This window comes from Moschus berezovskii, chromosome 7 (genome assembly GCF_049115385.1).
Source record: "Moschus berezovskii isolate FMDL1 chromosome 7, NW_MosBer_1.0, whole genome shotgun sequence".
NCBI classification, from domain to species: domain Eukaryota; kingdom Metazoa; phylum Chordata; class Mammalia; order Artiodactyla; family Moschidae; genus Moschus; species Moschus berezovskii.
The window spans coordinates 44,911,930-44,932,681 of NC_142466.1; the positions used below are offsets into that span (position 1 = coordinate 44,911,930).

Consider the following 20,752-nt stretch of genomic DNA (forward strand, 5'->3'; position numbering starts at 1 on the left):
CACACTTAGAAAATCTGCTGCACAAAGTCCTAACTCACATATTCTTTTTCCAGTAACCAAAATTTTGACCAAAGCGAGTCCTCTTTAATTTTTTAAAAACTGTTAGCCCTTTATTCACAATGAGAGACCAATGAAAAAGTCATTCACACAAACACACACACACGCACAAATCAGCTGCTCCCAATTTACTTTAATCCATATTTTGCTTAAGTTAATAGAACCACGAAGATATTGTCTAATTTCTAAAATAGATGAGATTTAGACATTCTTGAAACTGAAAATCTTCAAAACTGTCATTCATGATGTTATATCTCTAGTCTCCTTTTCACTTCCCATTCAATTGTATCGGGTCAAAAATTAGAAAGAATGCAATGGCATATAACAAGTATAAAAACTGCAACAATTCACTTGAGATTTTATATTTATATCTACATGATATTAGAAAAAAACTGTATAAATGAGAAAGCAACTGAAGGGCAAAATCAAACTCCTGGCTTTATTAGATGCAGACCTAACGTCTTTCAGATAAAATATTTGCAGGTGCCACCGTCAATCAAGATTTCAATAGAAACCAAAGACGAAAGCATTCATGCATAAAAGGCAACTGTGATAATTATGATGTGCAGACAAGATAATGGAAAATATCCGAGGCTGCTTTTCATATTATGTATCAAGTGCTGCCTTGACCTAGACATCCTATATGGCTCCCTCACATTTACTGCATTATTTTATCATTTTAATTGTTTAGCAGAATTCAATTAATTTGGCTGGCATCTGCTCAGGAGATAGAAATCCTCCACTGTCTTAGAGGGTCTTTCCCCTGAATCATTTCTCAAAATAATGCTGCAAAATTTTTTCAATAAACACGCAACTGAGTTTAAAGTTCCTTTTCAACCTTCAAGTTTATTAATCTCTTACTGATTAAGCTAATGGCATCCATTTTTCTGGAATGTCATTTTCAGGCAGTTTATATCAAAGTGTATGCAGACAGTTTATAGCAAAAAATTTAACATGTGATTCCATACTGCAAAGTTTACATTGCTCCGTTTTAAAAATTCTGGGGCAGTGAGGCGAACAGAAAATGGTAGAATAATTATCACAGAGAACAAGAGTCCACAGCATATAGATTTAGCACAAAGTTCACTGCCTGTGTATTTAAGGATTATGGTAATCATATTCTAAGCTGTGCTATAATCTATTATCCAGAACCAGGATCCATCCACTTAATATTCATGAAAATAGTCCCTAACGAAGTTCACGATTACAATTACATTGCTATTATTACTGTAATATATTACATTATAAAAACACTAAGGTTTGATAGTTATTAGCCTGCCAAAATTATAACAATGCTTTTAACAAACATGATACCCTAACTATTCTTTCTAATACTCTTCCATAATTTGGAGGAAAGCAACTTTTAGATGTCATCAACAATATCGGTTCAGAGCTGTCAAGTCAGTGTCCCCATTTTATTATTAAATGAAAGCATACATAATGCAGGGACAAAATTCCTTTTCTACTAGCAGGCAAACCGAACATACCAATGAATCTTAGATTGGCACCTGACTGAAAGAACAGTGCTCCCTGAGGATTCAATTGAGAATAAAGGCAGAATGTCTTATCTATAGTTGTCACTCAATGGAACTCTACTTTTGTCTGGAAAAAGTCACTAGTAGTCTACATCATCCTTAGTCAGGGTGGTAACTCTTGATTTCCTAATTTTGCAATCCAGTCCCTTATTATGAAAAGGACATCTTTTTCGGGTGTTAGTTCTAGAAGGTCTTGTAGGTCTTCATAGAACTGTTCAACTTCAGCTTCTTCAGCATTACTGGTCCGGACATAGACTTGGATTACTGTGATATTGAATGGTTTGCCTTGGAAATGAACACAGATCATTCTGTGTTTTTGAAATTGTATCCAAGTACTGCATTTCAGCCTTTTGTTGACTATGATGGCTACTCCATTTCTTCTAAGGGACTGGTAGATGGACAGGTAATGAGAACCTACTATATAGCAGAGGGAACTCTACTCAGTCTCTGTGGTGACCTAAACAGGAAGGCAATCCAGAACAGAGTGGATATACGTATACCTACAGATGGTTCACTCTGCAATACAGCAGGAACTAACACAAATTGTAAAGCAACTATATTTGAGTAAATTAATTTTAATTAATTAATTTTAAAAAATTAATAAAAACAGCAGCTTAAACTTTTAAAAAGTGAGAGAAGAAGAAGATGGACAAGATCGAGGGAGGCACAACTGGATGAAGGTAGTCAAAAGGTATAAACTTCTAATTATAAGATAAATAAGTACTAGAAATGTAATAACTAACATGATAAACATAATTACCACTGCTGAGTTTTATATGTGAAAGCTGTTAAAAGAGTAAATTCTAAGAGCTTTCATCATAAGGGGAGATGTTTTTCTATTTCTTTTCATATGTGTATGAGATAATGGATGTTCACTAAACCTACTGTGACAATCATTCATGATACAAGTCAAATCATTATGCTGAACAGCTTAAACTTATATAACGTGTTGTATGTCAAATGCATCTCAATAAAACTAGAAGAATAAAAGAAAACAAAGATGGACAAACTCTTAAAAAAAAAACAAATTTCAAGTTCTAGTAAAGTATGCTTAATTTTGAGTGAACTCCGGGAGTTGGTGATGGACAGGGAGGCCTGGCGTGCTATGATTCATGGGGTCGCAAAGAGTCAGACACAACTGAGCAACTGAACTGAACTGAAGAAGGCATACAATATTATGCCTGTCCTGTCACCTGGAAATATTCACCTTCATACTTCAAGCCCTCTCAGGCCCAGGAGAGGGTGATTTAACACAACCCTTTGGTGAAATGATACGGCAACATGAAAAGTACCCATAAAACATCCTAGAGGCCAAGATCCAGTACCAGTATTTCTCAGAATTTATCTCAATGGTACAACTAAAGGAAATAAAAATTTTATTGACACAGTGATGTTAAGTACATTATATAGAGGAGAAAAAAACTGGAAATAACTAAAATAAGCTAAGTGCAATCGGTTGACAAAAAACAAAGCAGCCAACTAAAATAATCATGATGATTATGCAATATGGAAAAAATTAAAATTACTCAATGAGAAAAATACTTAGAAGCCAATAACTTGAAAAGAATAAAATTAACACAGTGATATTCTACACTGTAAAAATACGTCAGAAGCAAAGAACCTATCATCTAGGTAACAGATAGCAAGCTTACCTTGAGCTAGTCTTTCCAGTCGTTTTCCATGTTCCGGGGGTATTGCATACCTAAAATTTTAAACACAAATAACAACTTTAGGTTTGTAATTGTTCAGTTCATATCCTAAGAATGTCTATTTCTAAACAATTTCATGCAAAAAAAAAAAAAAGTCAACCCAAGACTCCACATAGATGAACTAAGCAGATATTAGAGAGCCAAACAGAGTTGTATCTCTTGAACACAAATCAGAGGAAAAATAAACTTAAATCATCTATTTCAATGCCCCAGATCACCATTCCAACCACATTTTACACATTAGGGAACAAAGGCCCCAAGCCACCAAACTACTTGGACAAGGTGGCACCTGGCCACAACATGGAGATTAGAACCTCCCTTGTAACACTCACAACACCATAGCAATTGAGGGCTATTTTGGGTTTTATGTTTTTTGTTTCAAGGCTGATTAGTTTGGCCTTTGTTTTTAAGCAGAGTTCTTTTTTAAAAAATTAAAAATTTTACTGACAAGCAGGACAGAATATAAAACTATTACAGCAATGTTTGTATCTCCACCAAACCGTTCTAAGAATATCGTACTTTTCAAATAGTTTTTAAATAAAAGTTTACCAGCCATAAAAAAAAGGTTGCTTTTATTTATTTCACAATTATGTGACTTTTAAAATCTTGATATATAGAAAAAGAATCGTTAGGAATTCCCTTGCACTCCAGTGGTTAGGACTCGGCGCTCTCACTGCCAGAGTCCAAGTAAGATCCCTGTTTGAAAAAAGGAATTGTTCATCCTTGGAGAAGAGAGATTCTTCAAGTATTACTCATTTCTAATTTGGTGTTTTAAAAAGTTAAATACTTGAATTTGTTTAAAAAGTTAAATACTGTGAACTTACTAACAAATTTTACAATAATAATCTTAAGTTAAATGATCATTTCATGTTTTAAATAAAAATATGTTATTCTTCAGACCTACATTTGCTGTTTACTAGCTCAAGATATATTAAGTACAAGTTAGGTTTTTACTAAAGTAACTTTTCTCATTTTACTTAACACCACACTTGGTTGCATTTAATGCCACTGATAACATATGCAAAACTTAATTGGATCCAATGTAACTAGGCAATTCTCTAAAAGAAAATTCAACCATATATCCTGTTGCTTAAGGCACTGTTAATAAAAGCATTCCAATTGAATTGGAAGATAAAAATTTTAGCATAACTAAATGATAATCACTCAACACAGTTATACAGTAGTCACTTCTTAACAATGTTTAATCCCTGGTTTACACTATCAAATATACCCAAAAAGGGGGGGGCATACACACCACAGAGAAGCATAACATACATGCCAAGACATGCACATGTATACACACATAGGCATGCACTCATGTAAGGATTGGACATGGAGATATTTATATTTATATATCCAGATTCACTCTTCTTAAAAAATGATATCAAAGTTATAGTTCATTAGTCTGAAATTCAACCATCTGCTCCCAGAAAATGTACGTATAAGTAAATATAAATGTATATATAAGCATAGATATAAGGATAAAAAATACCCTTGACATAGTCTTTCAATTGGTCCTCACAACTCTGACAAAAATCACATGGCCAACACACAGCCATCACATCTCTAAAAAGGGTTCTAGAAAAATTCTCTGGAGGTTAATCATCAGAAAGATTTTTCCCATACACTATGCTGCTGCTGCTGCTAAGTCACTTCAGTCGTGTCCGACACTGTGTGACCCCATATGCGGAAGCCCACCAGGCTCCCCCATCCCTGGGATTCTCCAGGCAAGAACACTGGAGTGGGTTGCCATTTCCTTCTCCAATGCAGGAAAGTGAAAAGTGAAAGTGAAGTCGCTCAGTCGTGTCCTACCCTTAGCGACCCAACGGACTGCGGCCTACCAGGCTCCTCCATCCATGGGATTTTCCAGGCAAGAGTACTGGAGTGGCTTGCCATTGCCTTCTCCGCCCATACACTATACATGTATCAAAAATTCTTTAAATTAGACACATACTGGGTGTGTCTCCTCAATGCAGCTTGGGTCACTAAGGTGTAATTGACCATTACAGGTGGAACCTCACTTTGTGGTGTACCCTTCCAAACCTACCCTCCATGATGTGCTCAAGTCATCTCTGCAACTACAGATCTGACCATGACAAAGCCCTGGGTCTTCCATGGCTGACTTACCTGACGAACAGAAGCTGAGCATTTTGCAGGGCTCATAGATGGACCTGCTGTAGCCCTAACATCTCTTCAGCTGCATCTACTGATCAATGTCCCAATCAAATCCTGCTCTTTGGCTTTACCAAAGAAGCCACTTCTAGTGCTTTTGCTACTTCATACCTCCACTACTTTCCATCCCCTATTTCTGGGCTTTGTATACCCTTACTATCCCCGTCCAGCCAACAAAACCACCACTTCTTTTTCTCGCCAAGCTTGAGTCACCCCTAGAGAGAGGCCCACACTCCTCCTTTCACTGTATCAACCACACAGCAGATAGCCTTCCACCATAGAACTCAGAATTTAATTTTTTTTTACCATTCTGTCTCCCTCTCTCCCTTCAAACTCAGGGGCAAGGACCAGTGTTTCTTCTGAAACAGAGCACCAGAAAAGCAGATGCTCAGAAAGTGTTTGTTGACTTTTGTGGGCTCTCAAATGATGAATCATGTTCCTGATGAAACATGTCGAAGGAAGGATGGAAGATGTGGAAGGAGAGGAAGAATACAGGAAGAAGAAAAAAATCATGAACGTGAGAAACTAGAAGAACAGGTAAGAAATTACATAAGCCAATACCTCATTTCCTAAATACAGGGTCAGCTTGGCATACTCAGGACAACTCTACCAGTTTCAATTTCCCAACTCATTCAAATGTCTAATTCAATCAAATCTTTCTCCCAGGACTCTGCACTTTCAGTGTGGGCTCCCCATTTTGCCTTCCCTTCTCTCCGTCCCCTGTGGATCTCACAAGGCTCTAGTGCATAGAAAATCCATGGACTGTGAAGGAAAAAGTGTGCTCACAGTAGGTAGGCAAGACTGGGGGACCTAATTTCCACTTAAGTGGCATGGAAATGGCTGGGTCTGCCCCCAGTAGACCATTACCATCACTAAACTATCTCCTTGGGCAACTACAGACCTCATATCACTATCTTAGCATAAAAACCTTTATTCCTTACTGCTTGGCTTTCAAGATCCCAACCCCCAAACACAATTTTAGCCACAGCCACAAATGTCAGCGGTCCACTCCCAACAGTCTGGACTATGAATTGTTCCCTCCCTAACAGGGGTTTTGACCTCACTTACCACAAACAGCCCCTCCTTCCTGCTTCAAAACCCAGCCTTCCAATCCCTGCCCAGATTCCACCTCCTCGATGAAGCTTTCTTTGACCACTGGAAACCTCAGCTATTCTACTTCTTTCCTACCTTCCAGAGACCTTCCATTATACTTCTAACATAGTGTTTATCACCTACTGCTTTCCACAGCTACCTGCTGTGTGGTGTGAATAAATCACTTTTGTGTGGATAGGCACCATGTTCTGTGACAGAACACCTACTACCACACAGAAATTTTCAAATAAATTATCCCTTTTAACCTACCTAGTACAGTGAGTGTCTGCTTCAAACTAGGTACTCTGTGCCACCACTGCTCAGTTAGGCAACTAATTCTTAATTCTCTGAAGATATAAGTGTGTTTAATACTTCTCTGTATCCTTTGAAAACCACCATACAAGATGTCTACCATTGCATACCCACACATACACACTGGTTTGCCGAAATTACTAATTGTTCATTTAACCTTTAGGACAGTGCATTTGTTTCAGACATGATGAGTATGACAAATAGTTCTGCTAACATTAAGAAACCATGAATCACTAACAAACTAGTAACATACTAATTAGATATTTTGTTCAAAATTAGCATCTTTTATGAATTAAAGAGGAGAGAGATCTAATCTGAAGGCCAAGGAAAACAGAATAATCCTTGTAAGCACATCTTTGAGTGGTTTACTCAAGTAGACCTAAAATGATGCTATCTTGGTGGCTGTGATTTACACATGATCTTTAACTGAATAGTATCAGGCTGACATTTCAAGCTGTCAGTAGGTGAAACTGTTTTTCAATTGGTTCTAGATCCATTTCTTTGATTTAGGCTTTCTCTATGAACTGGTCTCTGTATCGCTCATTTCAAGATAGGTTCATACCATTAGTCCATCAAAAATGTTTACCAGCACTACTCAGAGGGTAACTCCCATTTCTCTGATAATCCTCGATGCCCCCCTAATTTCTTTCAGGGAACCATCAAGGGCAGTTTCACCAAGCCAAGGGCCACCAAGAGGAGCTCCATTTCCAGGACCAGGCCGCGCTCAGGCAGGTCAGTCCTGAAACAGCGCAGACCTCAGCTCCCTTCCCCTGATGGAGGCTGTGTGTCAAGTCGCCCTGCCCTCCTTTGCATATATTTCTTCTTCTTCCTGCTGTTTCACTCTGTCACCTCACATGAAGATTCAGGCTCTAGTCCCCAGAGATTAGTTTTCTGACAGACAATTCTAAATTGCCCTTCCTTCTTTTACGAGCATAAGCAAGTTATACTTTCAATAGTTACTAAAGTGTTGAAAGCTGAGTGAAAAGAAAAACTGACCAATAAAATTATATCGCTCATCACAGCTATCATTATCAAGCACTTATAATATGCCAAACCTTGTGCTAAGATCCTGTGATCGAAGTTCTCTTACTAACACCTCCATTTTACTGATGAGGAAACTAAGGCTGAGAGAGATTAATTTTGTTAAGTAAGGTCGATGATAGGCTGGTACCCAAGCCCAGATCTGAGTCTAGAGCCCAAGATGTGCTCTCCAGCCCCATATCCCAATCCTGTTTCCTCATCAGTCACACCAAGATGCCAAGAGGATGGAAGTGACAGGGGCTACCAAGCTCATCCCTCCCAAGGAAAACCCACACCATTTACAATCATCACTACAATCACTTCAGAGTGAGCCAACTTTTTTAAGAGAAAGTTTTCTGCCTGCTAATAGGCCAAAGTCCAATATTCACACAGAATACTTCTCCCAGCCACCCTTCTTACATTACCCACTTTTATTTTTTTTTTTAATTTATTTTTTTATTGGAGGCAAATTATTTTACAATATTATATTGGTTGGTTTTGCCATACATTGACATGACTTCGCCCCAGGTTTACATAAGTTTCCCCTCCTGAACCCTCCTCCCACCTCCCTCCTCCCTTTTAAAATTCACAATTGAAAAAAATCACTAACCTTTGAAACTAAAGTAATAGTATATACCAGGCAAATGATAATGACATTTTAAATAAGGTGCAATTACAAAAAACAAAGCCATCAAATCACTACTCAGAACTTTTCTTTGGTTCTTGTTACAAAAAGCTTCATGAATCAAAAAGTGCCTAAATTATGTTTCACTAAACTCAATATTTCTGAAGTAATTTATAATATACTTTTTAATTAAGGCCTATTCCTAACTGTGTCAAAAAGAAGGTTGAACAACAATAGATTTTTATATGTGTGATTATGTTACATTTTCACATTACTGATGATAACAAGATTCACCATTTGCTCATTTATTAAAGTTTAAGCATTAATATTTTATATTATGAAATCTCATTAGCTAACTGTGGAAAACAGAACACTGCTTACTTCATTTTCAGTTCTTAAATAAAAATAGATGAATGTGAGAAACAGAAAGTGTGACTATAAGGGGTGCTTTGGTGGTGACCACCCCCCACCCCCACTGCTGGATGAGGCCCGCAGCACTTTCAGCAAAGGGATGCTCCTTGCCCCCACGTGACACTCACCCAGGGTCTAGTTCCCTTCCTCATGATTATTCTCCCTGGAGAGGGAGGGAATGGTGGTCCATATGCAATGAATGCTCCAAGCCTGAGTATTGAGGCCTGGCCCTCTTGCCTCCAATTGGGACCCTGAGGCCCCATTGGGGCCAGAGCTGCCTCTGGAATCTGCCCAGGGTTTCAAGGCAGTCAACTTTCCCTTCTGCCCAGTCCTGCCTTCCTCCTCCCCACAGCGGCTGCTTTCAGAGCACTATCCTAAACACTACCAGCACACACATATGAGTCTCAAAACTGGTTTCCTGAGCAACACAAGCTACAACAAACAATTACAATGCACATGTTTGTAAGGAGGTGTCACTTAAGCATTCGACCTGCAAATACAAGCTGGGCATCTCTAACTATGACCTGGAGGATGAGGTGTTTGAGCTGAGGCCCAAAGGGACAAGATAAAAAGCCCCTGAGAAAAGGAATTAGAGCTTGGCCTCACCCTATGCCATCTGTGGCCCATTTCCTGACAGAACAATTAGATAGAAAAAATAGTATCTAGCAGCCACATGTATAGACCGTCATAAGTGAGAAAACTGCATTGAGAAAAAAGTATTATAAAGTATTAGTTGATATCAACTATAGACAATATTAAAGTAATCTTTATGTTTTAATACTGATCTCTTCAAAGTACTGAACAAACAATACATTCAGTAGTGAAGTGGTTTTTGAATACTAGATGACCGATCTCCTGTTTTCTATGGCATCCCACAGGGCATCAGGGTTTCCTGAGGGTACATGAAGGAAGGAATTGGTGAGGGAGAGCTTCATGATACACATTTCAGGCAGGTCATCTCTGCCTTTATTTTCAATTTTATATAATTTGACCTTCTGAAGAAACTTTCATTTGTGGAAAGTTTGGGAACCTCCATGCTAGGCCAGTGTTTTCCAAAGTGAGGACCCATCACAGAAAAATTTTTCCTGGTTTACGCATGAATACTCAGAGTAAGAATTTGATTCACGTAAGACCTGGGATCCAATAAAATTTTGCTAAGAACAGGTGTTATGCTACTGCTAGAAAATAAAACGGAGTAGGGCGGTACTAAAAACTATGCTTATAAACTGTAAGTATCCTAAAGACCATTCTGTCTTATTGACCATGGTATTACTAGCACCAAGACCAGTACCTGACAGGTGGGTGACTCCATAAATATTTAATGAACAAACAGGAAACAAACAAACAAAACCAAAAATCACCAAACAGAGATGCAGTGTTTTACAGAAACAAGCATTAATATAACAGAAAAAAAAATGCCATTTCAAGAAGAATAAAAAAATATCAACTTCAAAAATTGGCAATAAAAGACATGCCCATAAGAAATTATTTGTTCCTATCAAAAATTTACCAAAACCAGTATTTTCCCAAGGAAAAACAATCTTACCGTATATGGAAATCTTCAGAGGATGGCATACTTTCGAAGTGATCATTTATTCAAAGGATAATTATATCATCCATAAGAAAAAGTATCAGTAGCTTAAAGAGTTCCACTACAACTGGCTTACAGAGTTTTAACACAATTAACTCCAACAAAGTGCTGAAGCATTTTCAAGGAGATTTCCTGTGATTGAAGTTTAATCTTCAAGGGAAAATTACCTACACAGCTACTTTACAGTTGGAAACCTCTTTGAAAATTGAGAGGCTTTCAAAAGTGCACATTACCCAAAGCAACCAAGCTACCCAACGACAACTCAAGTAATATTCAAAACAAATAAACCAAAAAAAAGTACACAGCCTTAAATTTTAAAAAAAGAAGTATTCACTTACATGTGGATTTAAAAAAAAAAAAAAAAGACACCAGTTCACAGAAAAGGAGATCAGACTTGTGGTTACCAGAGGCAGAAGGTGAGGAGAAGCGGAATTGGAGGAAAATGGTCAAAGGATACAAACTTCCAGTTATAAGATAAATAAGTGCGTGGGATGCAATGAACAACAGGACGACTACAGCAACAATACTGTATGATATACAGAAAAGTTAAGAGAGTTAGTCCTAAAAGTTCTTATTATAGTATAAGAAGAATGTTTTTCCTTTTTTCTTTTTAATGTATCTATATGCAAAAATGAACATTAGCTGAACCTACTGTGGAAATCACTACTAACAAAGCTAGTGGAGGTGATGGAATTCCAGTTGAGCTATTTCAAATCCAAAAAGATGATGCTGTGAAAGTGCTGCACTCAATATGCCAGCAAAGTTGGAAAACTCAGCCGTGGCCACAGGACTGGAAAAGTTCAGTTTTCATTCCAATCCCAAAGAAAGGCAATGCCAAAGAATGCTCAAACTACCGCACAATTGCTCTCATCTCACACGCTAGTAAAGTCATGCTCAAAATTTTCCAAGCCAGGCTTCAGCAATACATGAACCATGAACTTCCAGATGTTCAAGCTGGTTTTAGAAAAGGCAGAGGAACTAGAGATCAAATTGCCAACATCCGCTGGATCATCGAAAAAGCAAGAGAGTTCCAGAAAAACATCTATTTCTGCTTTATTGACTATGCCAAAGCCTTTGACTATGTGGATCACAACAAACTCTGGAAAATCCTTAAAGAGATGAAAATACCAGACCACCTGAACTGCCTCCTGAGATATCTGTATGCAGGTCAAGAAGCAACAGTTAGAACTGGACATGGAACAACAGACTGGTTCCAAATCTGGAATGGAGTACGTCAAGGCTGTATATTGTCATCCCACTTATTTAACTTATATGCAGAGTACATCATGTGAAATGCCAGGCTGGATGAAGCACAACCTAGAATAAAGATTTCTGGGAGAAATATCAATAACCTCAGATATGCAGATGACACCACCCTTATGGCAGAAAGTGAAGAAGAACTAAAGAGCCTCTTGATGAAAGTGAAAGAGGACAGTAAAAAAGTTGGCTTAAAACTCAATGTTCAGAAAACAAAGATCATGGCATCCGGTCCCCTCACTTCATGGCAAATAGGGAAACAGTGGAAACAGTGGCAGTCTTTATTTTTGGGGGCTCCAAAATCACAGCAGATGGTGACAGCAGCCATGAAATTAAAAGATGCTTGCTCCTGGGAAGACAAGTTATGACCAACCTAGACAGCATATTAAAAAGCAGAGACATTACTTTGTCAACAAAGGTCCATCTAGTCAAGGCTATGGTTTTTCCAGTAGTCATGTATGGATGTGAGAGTTGGACTATAAAGAAAGCTGAGCACAGAAGAATTGATGCTTTTGAACTGTGGTGTTGGAGAAGACTCTTGAGAGTCCCTTGGACTGCAAGGAGATCCAACCAGTCCATCCTGAAGGAAATCACTCCTGAATATTCACTGGAAGGACTGTTGTTAAAGCTGAAACTCCAACACTTTGGCCACCTGATGCAAAGAGCTGACTCATTTGAAAAGACCCTGATGCTGGGAAAGAATGAAAACGGAAGGAGAAGGGGACGACAGGATGAGATGGCTGGATGGCATCACCAACTCGATGGACATGAGTTTGAGTAAACTCCAGGAGTTGGTGATGGACAGGGAGGCCTGGCATGCTGTAGTCCATGGGGTCACAAAGAGTGAGACACGACTGAGCGACTGAACTGAACTGAACTGACTGTGGCAATCATTTCACAATATATGTAAATCAAACCAATGCATGGAATGCTTTAAACTTACAGACTGATGTATGTCAATTATTTCTCAATAAAATTAGGAAAAGAGGCACAGCAAATGGTCACCTGTTTCTGCCAACATCTGACATTCCCTAGATTATATTCATCTTCTTCACTCAAGTGGGCTCAAAAGGTAACTTTTAGGAGCAAAGATGATGACAGCAACCCATCTAACTCAAGCCTTTGTTAATGTATAACGCCTTTTCAAAGAACATTCACTTTTTTTTAACCACACTTCAAGGAAGATTGTTAAATGGGCCTATTTTGTCTCTGGTCAGATCATTGCAGACATCATACAACTAGATGCAATGTACACTCAGAAATATACATTATAAAATAACATTCTGGAAGCGTCATGCATGAAGCCTTATATAGGTCACTTGGTGGAAGGAAAGAAGGTTGGATTTGTAACAACTGGTTGTATTAAATTTTGCATGTACTATCTGTGGATTTCTCTCTGGTAAGCTATCAAATCTGTTATTATCACTGAAAATCAAAATGTAATAAAATGTCTAAAAATTTCTAACAGTTTTTTGTTAACTTCTAAAAATTTCCTATAATCACGTTGATTGTATTCAAGGAATCACACAGGATACATGACTGCATTATTTTATAGGTTAATTCTATAATATTTACCCATAAGAAACCAAAAAGAATATTATAAAAAGATCAATAAAGCCTGAAAGCAGCATGGTGCTGTACACATATGACATACAAGGGAGCAGATCCCCCAAAACCCTGCTTCAGCAATTAAACACGTCTATGAACCTGTGGTGATGAGCCTTACAAAGGTGCTTGGGGCTGCCCTCAAGAAGTCAAAAGTCTCCTTAAGGAGACATGACCAAAACACACAAATCAATGAAAAAAAAGTTCTAAAAGACCAGGACATAACTAAGTGGTAAACTGACTGCTAAGATATTTATAAATCACTATCGGGGTCCAGCCTCGATATGGCCCAGGGTATCCTCGGGATGAACGGCGTCGGCGTCAGAGAGAGAGAGAAAGAGAGAGAGAGAGACAGGGGCTGATGATTCCTTGGTTTACACTGGAAACCAATAAAACCCCAGCATGGGGTTTGCTCTGTTTACGTAGGCCGCAGGCGCCCTCTCGAATCGCTGGAGGCACCCCACCAGGGCACCCCCTCGAGTGGGTCTTAGAAGCCCAGGCAGATAAGTAAACTCAGAGGGCCCAGCGCTCCAAGGATCTCAACCAGAAAAAGGAGAATAGAGAAAAGGATGGAAAAAGAGAAAGAACGACATGGGGAGACCAAGCTTCAGTGAGCAAGGCCCAAAACTTTATTTTCCAGTGTTGCTTTTATACCCTAAGTTATGCGCATAAGAAACAGAGAAAGGGAGGTATAGAGTCACGCCAAAATCGCGTGGGGTCAGCAGTCTTGACCCTTATCAGGATCAGGGCTTATTTTTGTGTGTCTCGTGATAAAAGTTTTTAGGTGGTTTACATTATCTTCTGGCCAGGGGGCCTGCTAACAGTTTTATGGCCCTCTTCTCCTGACAATAGGTTAGTTAGCAAGTAAAAGACTTTTCTTTTAAGGTGATTTTCCTAAAGTTAGGTGCATAACAAAGTTACATTCCTATAAGGCACCGGTGTAGTGAGCTGCAAGAAAGGAACTTATTAACTTAAGATCTGATGTGGTTAAATCAAAGGCTACTACTTATATTCTCTATATGTGATTAATATATTTCCAAGGATACAATAGATAGAGGAAACTTTGCAGCAAGCATTGATTCAATAATGAAATCTTTTTTAGTACTACTCTAATGATTTTAACTTCTTCAACAGATTCCTGTATTTTAGAATATTAAGCTTTCTGTCCTTGCATGGCTGGGAGGCTATAAACAGTCACATTCGTAGTTGTAAGAGCCCGGACAAACTTGTCATGCAAGTTAGAAAGCTATCAGAGGGGCTTGGATTGGAACACTCCTATTAAGCCGAGGAGAACTTTTAAACTACAGCTCTGAATTAACGTTTTCAGAGAAAGGTGGTTGGGGGGAAGCCCCTGTAAGTATTAGAGGACTTGGTAAGAGGCATAAGATAGCAAAGCAGTCAGACTCCAGTTTTCTTTGGGGTAGATGCTCAGGTAAGTCCAGGGGGTTCCTCGAGCCCTGATTAGCCTTTGCCCGTCAGGCCTCTTCCCCAATTGACCTTTGCCATGGGTAGGATTTCCCTCGCTGGCTCCCGGCAAATCACAAGAAAAGAGAGCAATGTTGATTCAAGTAGTAAGAAAAGAAACTTACAAACTATATATTCTTTAGTTTTCAGTTCAGTGTATAAAGAGGACTGTGTCAACTGCCTCTGCTTCGAGTAAAAGTCACCCATCAATTGCTAGAAATGCTTTTACAATAAGTTAAACAAGCATACATTTTAATATATCCTAAATATATATATATATTATTTCATCTTAAGGAAATACCCCAAAGGATATCTTTTCAAACCTCATAGAAAATAAATTAAGAGCCCCTTAAGTTAATTGAATCACTCTTCCTAAGATTTATAAGCAAATACCTGAACTTATTTGGGACTTTTCTTTGTCTGTTATCTGTAAGAGACTGGGTTTTACTCCCGTTGTGCAGCAAAATTCAGGTAATAGCACCCACCCTCTCCTCCAAACACAAACATGGAATTCTGATGGGGTCTGCCATTCTTCATGTCTCTGCCCTCACCACCACAGAGGCAGACCTGTGACCAAGCCAGGACAATCACAATACTTTTCGACCCTTGGCCTGAGCCTCAATGATTATACAAGAGACTGGAAGAGAATCCACGCCAGGAAAATTCACGGCCCTCCCCGATGGGGCAGCTTTCATTCCTGGTGACACAGGGAGGAATACAGAAGCCGGGGGAAAAGTGAAGGCAACACACAAGGAGAAGTGGGGCCCAAGACCCAACAGCCTGACAACTTCTCAGGGTTCCAGCTGTTTCTGTCTCCTTCATGAATGCATGAGTCAACTAAATTCTCCTTTTTGGCTAACCTAACTCTTGGTTTCACATTGGAGAAGGAAATGGCAACCCATTCCAGTGTTCTTGCCTGGAGAATCCCAGGGACGGGGGAGCCTGGTGGGCTGCCATCTATGGGGTCACACAGAGTCAGACACGACTGAAGTGACTTAGCAGCAGCAACTCTTGGTTTATATTTCTAGGAGCCAAGACAATTTCAACAAAACATTCTCAATCCAAAGAAATTCAATGCAGACATTATTATATTTTTATGTATTAAAAAGGAATCCAAATAACATGATGAAATTTATGAAGTATAAAAACTAGCTGACCAGGAGTACTAGAAAGAGTACAGAGGACTGCGTTATAGCCTTCAGGAGTTAGGCTGGTCCTCATTCTGGCAGCTCTTATCCAATAGGCTTTATTTTTCAATTTATTTTTAACTGTAGGATAATTGCTTTACACTGTTGTATTGGTTTCTGCCACACATCAACATGAATCAGTCATAGGTATACATATGTCTCCTCCCGGTGGACCCTCCCTCCCACCTCCCACCCCTCCAGGTTGTCACATTGCACCAAGTTGAGCTCCCTGCATCATATAGCAATTCCCACTGGCTATCTATGTTACATATGGTAATGTGTATGTTTCCACGCTACTCTCTCCATTCGTTCCACCCTCTCCTTTCCATCCCCACCCCATGTCTACAAATCTGTTTTCTATGTCTGCATCTCTATTGCTGCCCTACAAACAGGTTCACCAGTACCATTTTTCTAGATTCCACGTATATACTTTAATATATGGTATCTGTTTTTTCTCTTCCTGACTTACTTCACTCTGTAAAACAGGCTCTAGGTTCATCCACCTCACTGGAAAGGTCTGATAGACAAAGCACTCTTAGCTCTCAACAGGGACAAACTAGCTTTTTCCAAAGCTTCATTTGAGGGAACTGAATGTAAATAGACATTTAAATAAAAAATTATCACTTATTCCCTGAGGAAGACAAAATCCTCAAGGTAAAACACATTCTTTCTAAAATGTGGGATTTTCTGATTTCAAGCAGATTTCCAAAGGCTATCGAGAGAACAAATCTGAAGCAAATAAAGCTGGGCCAGTGGCTGCTCCCACTCTCACCTACAATGGTCCTCCCAACTGAATAACTGCTATCAATTATCACATGATTGGAATCTAGCCACATTTTACCCTTCTGAAAATCTCTCTTATGCCATAGTTTTGTCCCAAAATGTTAAGAGGCTGGTTTCTCTTTTGGTTCTGCAGAAAATTTCATTAAAAGAAAGCTGGTGCTATAAAAAAAAAACAAAACACAGCACTCTTTCTTCTTGCCTATTCCTTCATCTTCACTGTTCCCTTTTCACTTTAAATCAATGGGAAGATTTGATTAAATCAAGTTAAAATCCAAGCTGCAAGACTCACTAGTCCCCCAGATAAAGAAGTTAAGGCTCTGAAAGTCAGTCTCAGAGTCCTTAGTTTAAAAATGGGGCAAAAAAACACCTACCTGAAACACCTGTTGTCTGGCTTACCTGAGATGATTTCCTAAACTGATCAGCACAATTGCTGGCACACAAAAAAAGGCACACATGAAATGAACTGCAGTCACCAAAGATAGAGAACATACTTCATCATCCTAGTCAAGCTCTACACCTTAAAAAGTAAGCTTACAAGCAATGAACACATTCAGTGTCACAGAAGTAACAGTTACTTGCCAGCCTACTTGCAGAAGTGCAATTTAAAAAAAAAAAAAAGCTGCTTTCCTATATGTTCAAGTCAAAGAAAAATTTTTATTATACAAATATTAAGTAACATATTTTTTACAAAATGGTTTCTAAACTAAACAGTTTGAAGAGGATGAAGAGAATACAGAGAAATAAAGATAAGTAAATTAGGTAACATTTGTGAACCACTATATCTGGTACAGTAATTAGCAACACTAATCCTTGTTTTTTATGAATGACACAGTAAATAAATTTGCATTAACCTTCTGATTTTTTCCTAAGAGTTAGGATTTGATTCAACAGTCTCTTTTCATTTAAATGGTTTACTGGAGATCTTGCAGGTAGTGATGGTGGTAGCTTTAAGTGAAAAAGTAGTTACGAGGAAATAAGTATCCTGAAGGAATTTACAAGCTCCTGCTATGCTTATCAGGGGTATCAAAAGTACTTAATTAATACAAGTTTAGAGTTCCTATATGAGAACCCACAGTCATCAGTCAGTGAGTGACAAGACACTACATCTCATCATTTCAGGAAAATGCGTTGAGATTTACCTTCAAAATCACAAGCACGAGACCTCCCTGACACTCTCCTCAGAGAACTTGATGTTAAGCAGGGGTCTTTGGGACTCGCTGTCTGGACTGCAGAGATGTATGTGTGTGCACCAGTGTGGCTGTGTTTATCTCCAAGTCAGGCTGAGGTCTAACTACAATATCATCCATTTGACCAATAAAAATTTTTGCTTCCTTTTACCTCTGACTCTCTACAAATACAGATAGCAGTTGAGTACAAAATTAATACCATATTTGGGGGGTATAGTTCCAATTTTTTAAACCTTTTAAAATGTTATTATCTAAAAATATATAACATAGATATGCCTAAGTGATCAGCATAACTTATGTAGTTAATTTTATTAACACTTCAATTTATAAATATTTATAAAGATCCCACATGCCACAAATGAAGATCGCTTATGCTGCAACAAAGATCAAAGATCCCATGTGCCATAACTAAGAACTAGAGCAATCAAATAAATAAATAAATTTTTAAAATAAAATAATAAAAAGGAGGCATAGGGTTATGCAATAATTTCCCTGGGTGATATTCTCAGTAAAAAGCAATGCCAGAACTCAAAACACAAGACTCTGGGGCAAAAATCTGTGCACTTAAAATATTACACAGCACTAAACCAATTGATCTCGGAGAAGGCAATGGCAAGCCACTCCAGTACTCTTGCCTAGAAAATCCCATGGATGGAGGAGCCTGGTTGGCTGTAGTCCGTGGGGTCGCTATGGGTCGGACATGACTGAGCGACTTCACTTTCACTTTTACACATTGGAGAAGGAAATGGCAACCCACTCCGGTGTTCTTGCCTGGAGAATCCCAGGGACGGGGGAGCCTGGTGGGCTGCCGTCTATGGGGTCACACAGAGTCGGACGCGACTGAAGTGACTTAGCAGCAGCAAACCAATTGATCTAAAGAAAAAGCAAGGAATTAAGTTACAGATGCTAAAGCTGAAACTCCAATGCTCTGGCCACCTCATGCAACAAGTTGACTCACTGGAAAAGACTCTGATGCTGGGAAGGATTGGGGGCAGGAGGAGAAGTGGGACAACAGAGAATGAGATGGCTGGATGGCATCACCGACTCTGTGGACATGAGTTTGAGTGAACTCCAGGAGTTGGTGATGGATAGGGAGGCCTGGCGTGCTGTGATTCATGGGGTCGCAAAGAGTCGGACACGACTGAACGACTGAACTCAACTGACTGACACTGAATAATCTGACACTTTCTTTTTGCTACTTTTAACAAAATTGCACAGTTTACTGAGTAAGATTTCCGTTCTGTTCCATCGCTCAGTCGTGTCCGACTCTTTGCGACCCCGTGGAGTGTAGCTTACCAGGCTTCTTCGTCCATGGGATTCTCCAGGCAAGAATACTGGAGTGGGTTACCGTTTCCTTCTCCAGGGGATCTTCCCGACCCAGGGATCGAACCCGGGTCTCCCGCATTGGAGGCAGAGGCTTTAACCTCTGAGCCACCAGGGAAGCCCGAGTAAGATTTCAGTTCAGTTCAGTTCAGTCGCTCAGTCGTGTCCGACTCTCCGCGACCCCATGAATCACAGCACGCCAGGCCTCCCTGTCCATCACCAACTCCCAGAGTACACTCAAACTCATGTCCACAGAGTCGGTGATGCCATCCAGCCATCTCATTCTCCGTCGTCCCCTTCTCCTCCCACCCCCAACCTTTCCTAGCATCAGAGTCTTTTCCAGTGAGTCAACTCGTCGCATGAGGTGGCCAAAGTATTGGAGTTTCAGCTTTAGCATCAGTCCCTCCAATGAACATCCAGGATCGATCTCCTTTAGAATGGACTGGTTGGATCTCCTTGCAGAATAAGGGACTCTCAAGAGTCTTCTCAAACACCACAGTTCAAAAGCATCGATTCTTCGGCGATCAGCTTTCTTCACAGTCCAACTCTCACATCCATACATGACCACGGGAAAAACCATTGCCTTGACTAGACGGACCTTGGTTGGCAAAGTAATGTCTCTGCTTTTTAATATACTATCAAGGTTGGTCATAACTTTCCTTCCAAGGAGCAAGCGTCTTTTAATTTCATGGCTGCAATCAGCATCTGCAGTGATTTTGGAGCCCAAAAAAATAAAGTCTGACACTGTTTCCACTGTTTTTCCATCTATTTCCCATGAAGTGATGGGACCAGATGCCATGATCTTTGTTTTCTGAATATTGAGCTTTAAGCCAACCTTTTCACTCTCCTCTTTCACTTTCATCAAGAGGCTTTTGAGTTCCTCTTCACTTTCTGCCATAAGGGTAGTGTCATCTGCATATCTGAGGTTATTGATATTTCTCCCAGCAATCTTGATTCCAGCTAAGATTTAGCCAAGTCCAAAATGCTTCAGCCCATCCTTAATTTTTCAAAAAACTTTCAGGGGAAACTTCTCGCCTGATTTTAGACCTTTTCATAGTTTAAGACAAGTCCCCTTAAACTTTATCTCTCTCATTCTCAACAGAGTAAATCTGGAACTATCTTATTCGCTGTATTTTGACACAGTTTCTCAGAGATTCAAGTCACCATCTAAATTCTGTATCTCACAGTAATTAACCACTATCATACATGCTGCTTGGGAAAGAAACTTTTATTTTACTGATCCTTGAAACTCCCACTCAATCATACACAGAAACACATCATGCCAAGTTCAGGCTCTAAGTAATTACTATGACCAAAAAATTACTTATTTTTATAAAGTCATTAAGACAATAGTAACTACTAATATTTGAATAGTTATTTTACAATTTATAAGACAACTTTATACACATTATTTCCCAGGAC

General features: G+C 39.2%; 1 protein-coding gene across 4 annotated transcripts in view; it reads right to left on the reverse strand.

The window, feature by feature from the left end:
• The window catches only part of KDM4C (lysine demethylase 4C), a 415,025-nt gene that overhangs the window by 317,490 nt on the left and 76,783 nt on the right, over nt 1–20,752 (reverse strand). For all 4 annotated transcript variants that reach the window (XM_055428240.2, XM_055428241.2, XM_055428238.2 and 1 more), the window contains one exon: nt 3,245–3,294. In XM_055428240.2, the coding sequence (XP_055284215.2) occupies nt 3,245–3,294 (50 nt within the window). The remainder of the gene's footprint in view (nt 1–3,244; nt 3,295–20,752) is intronic.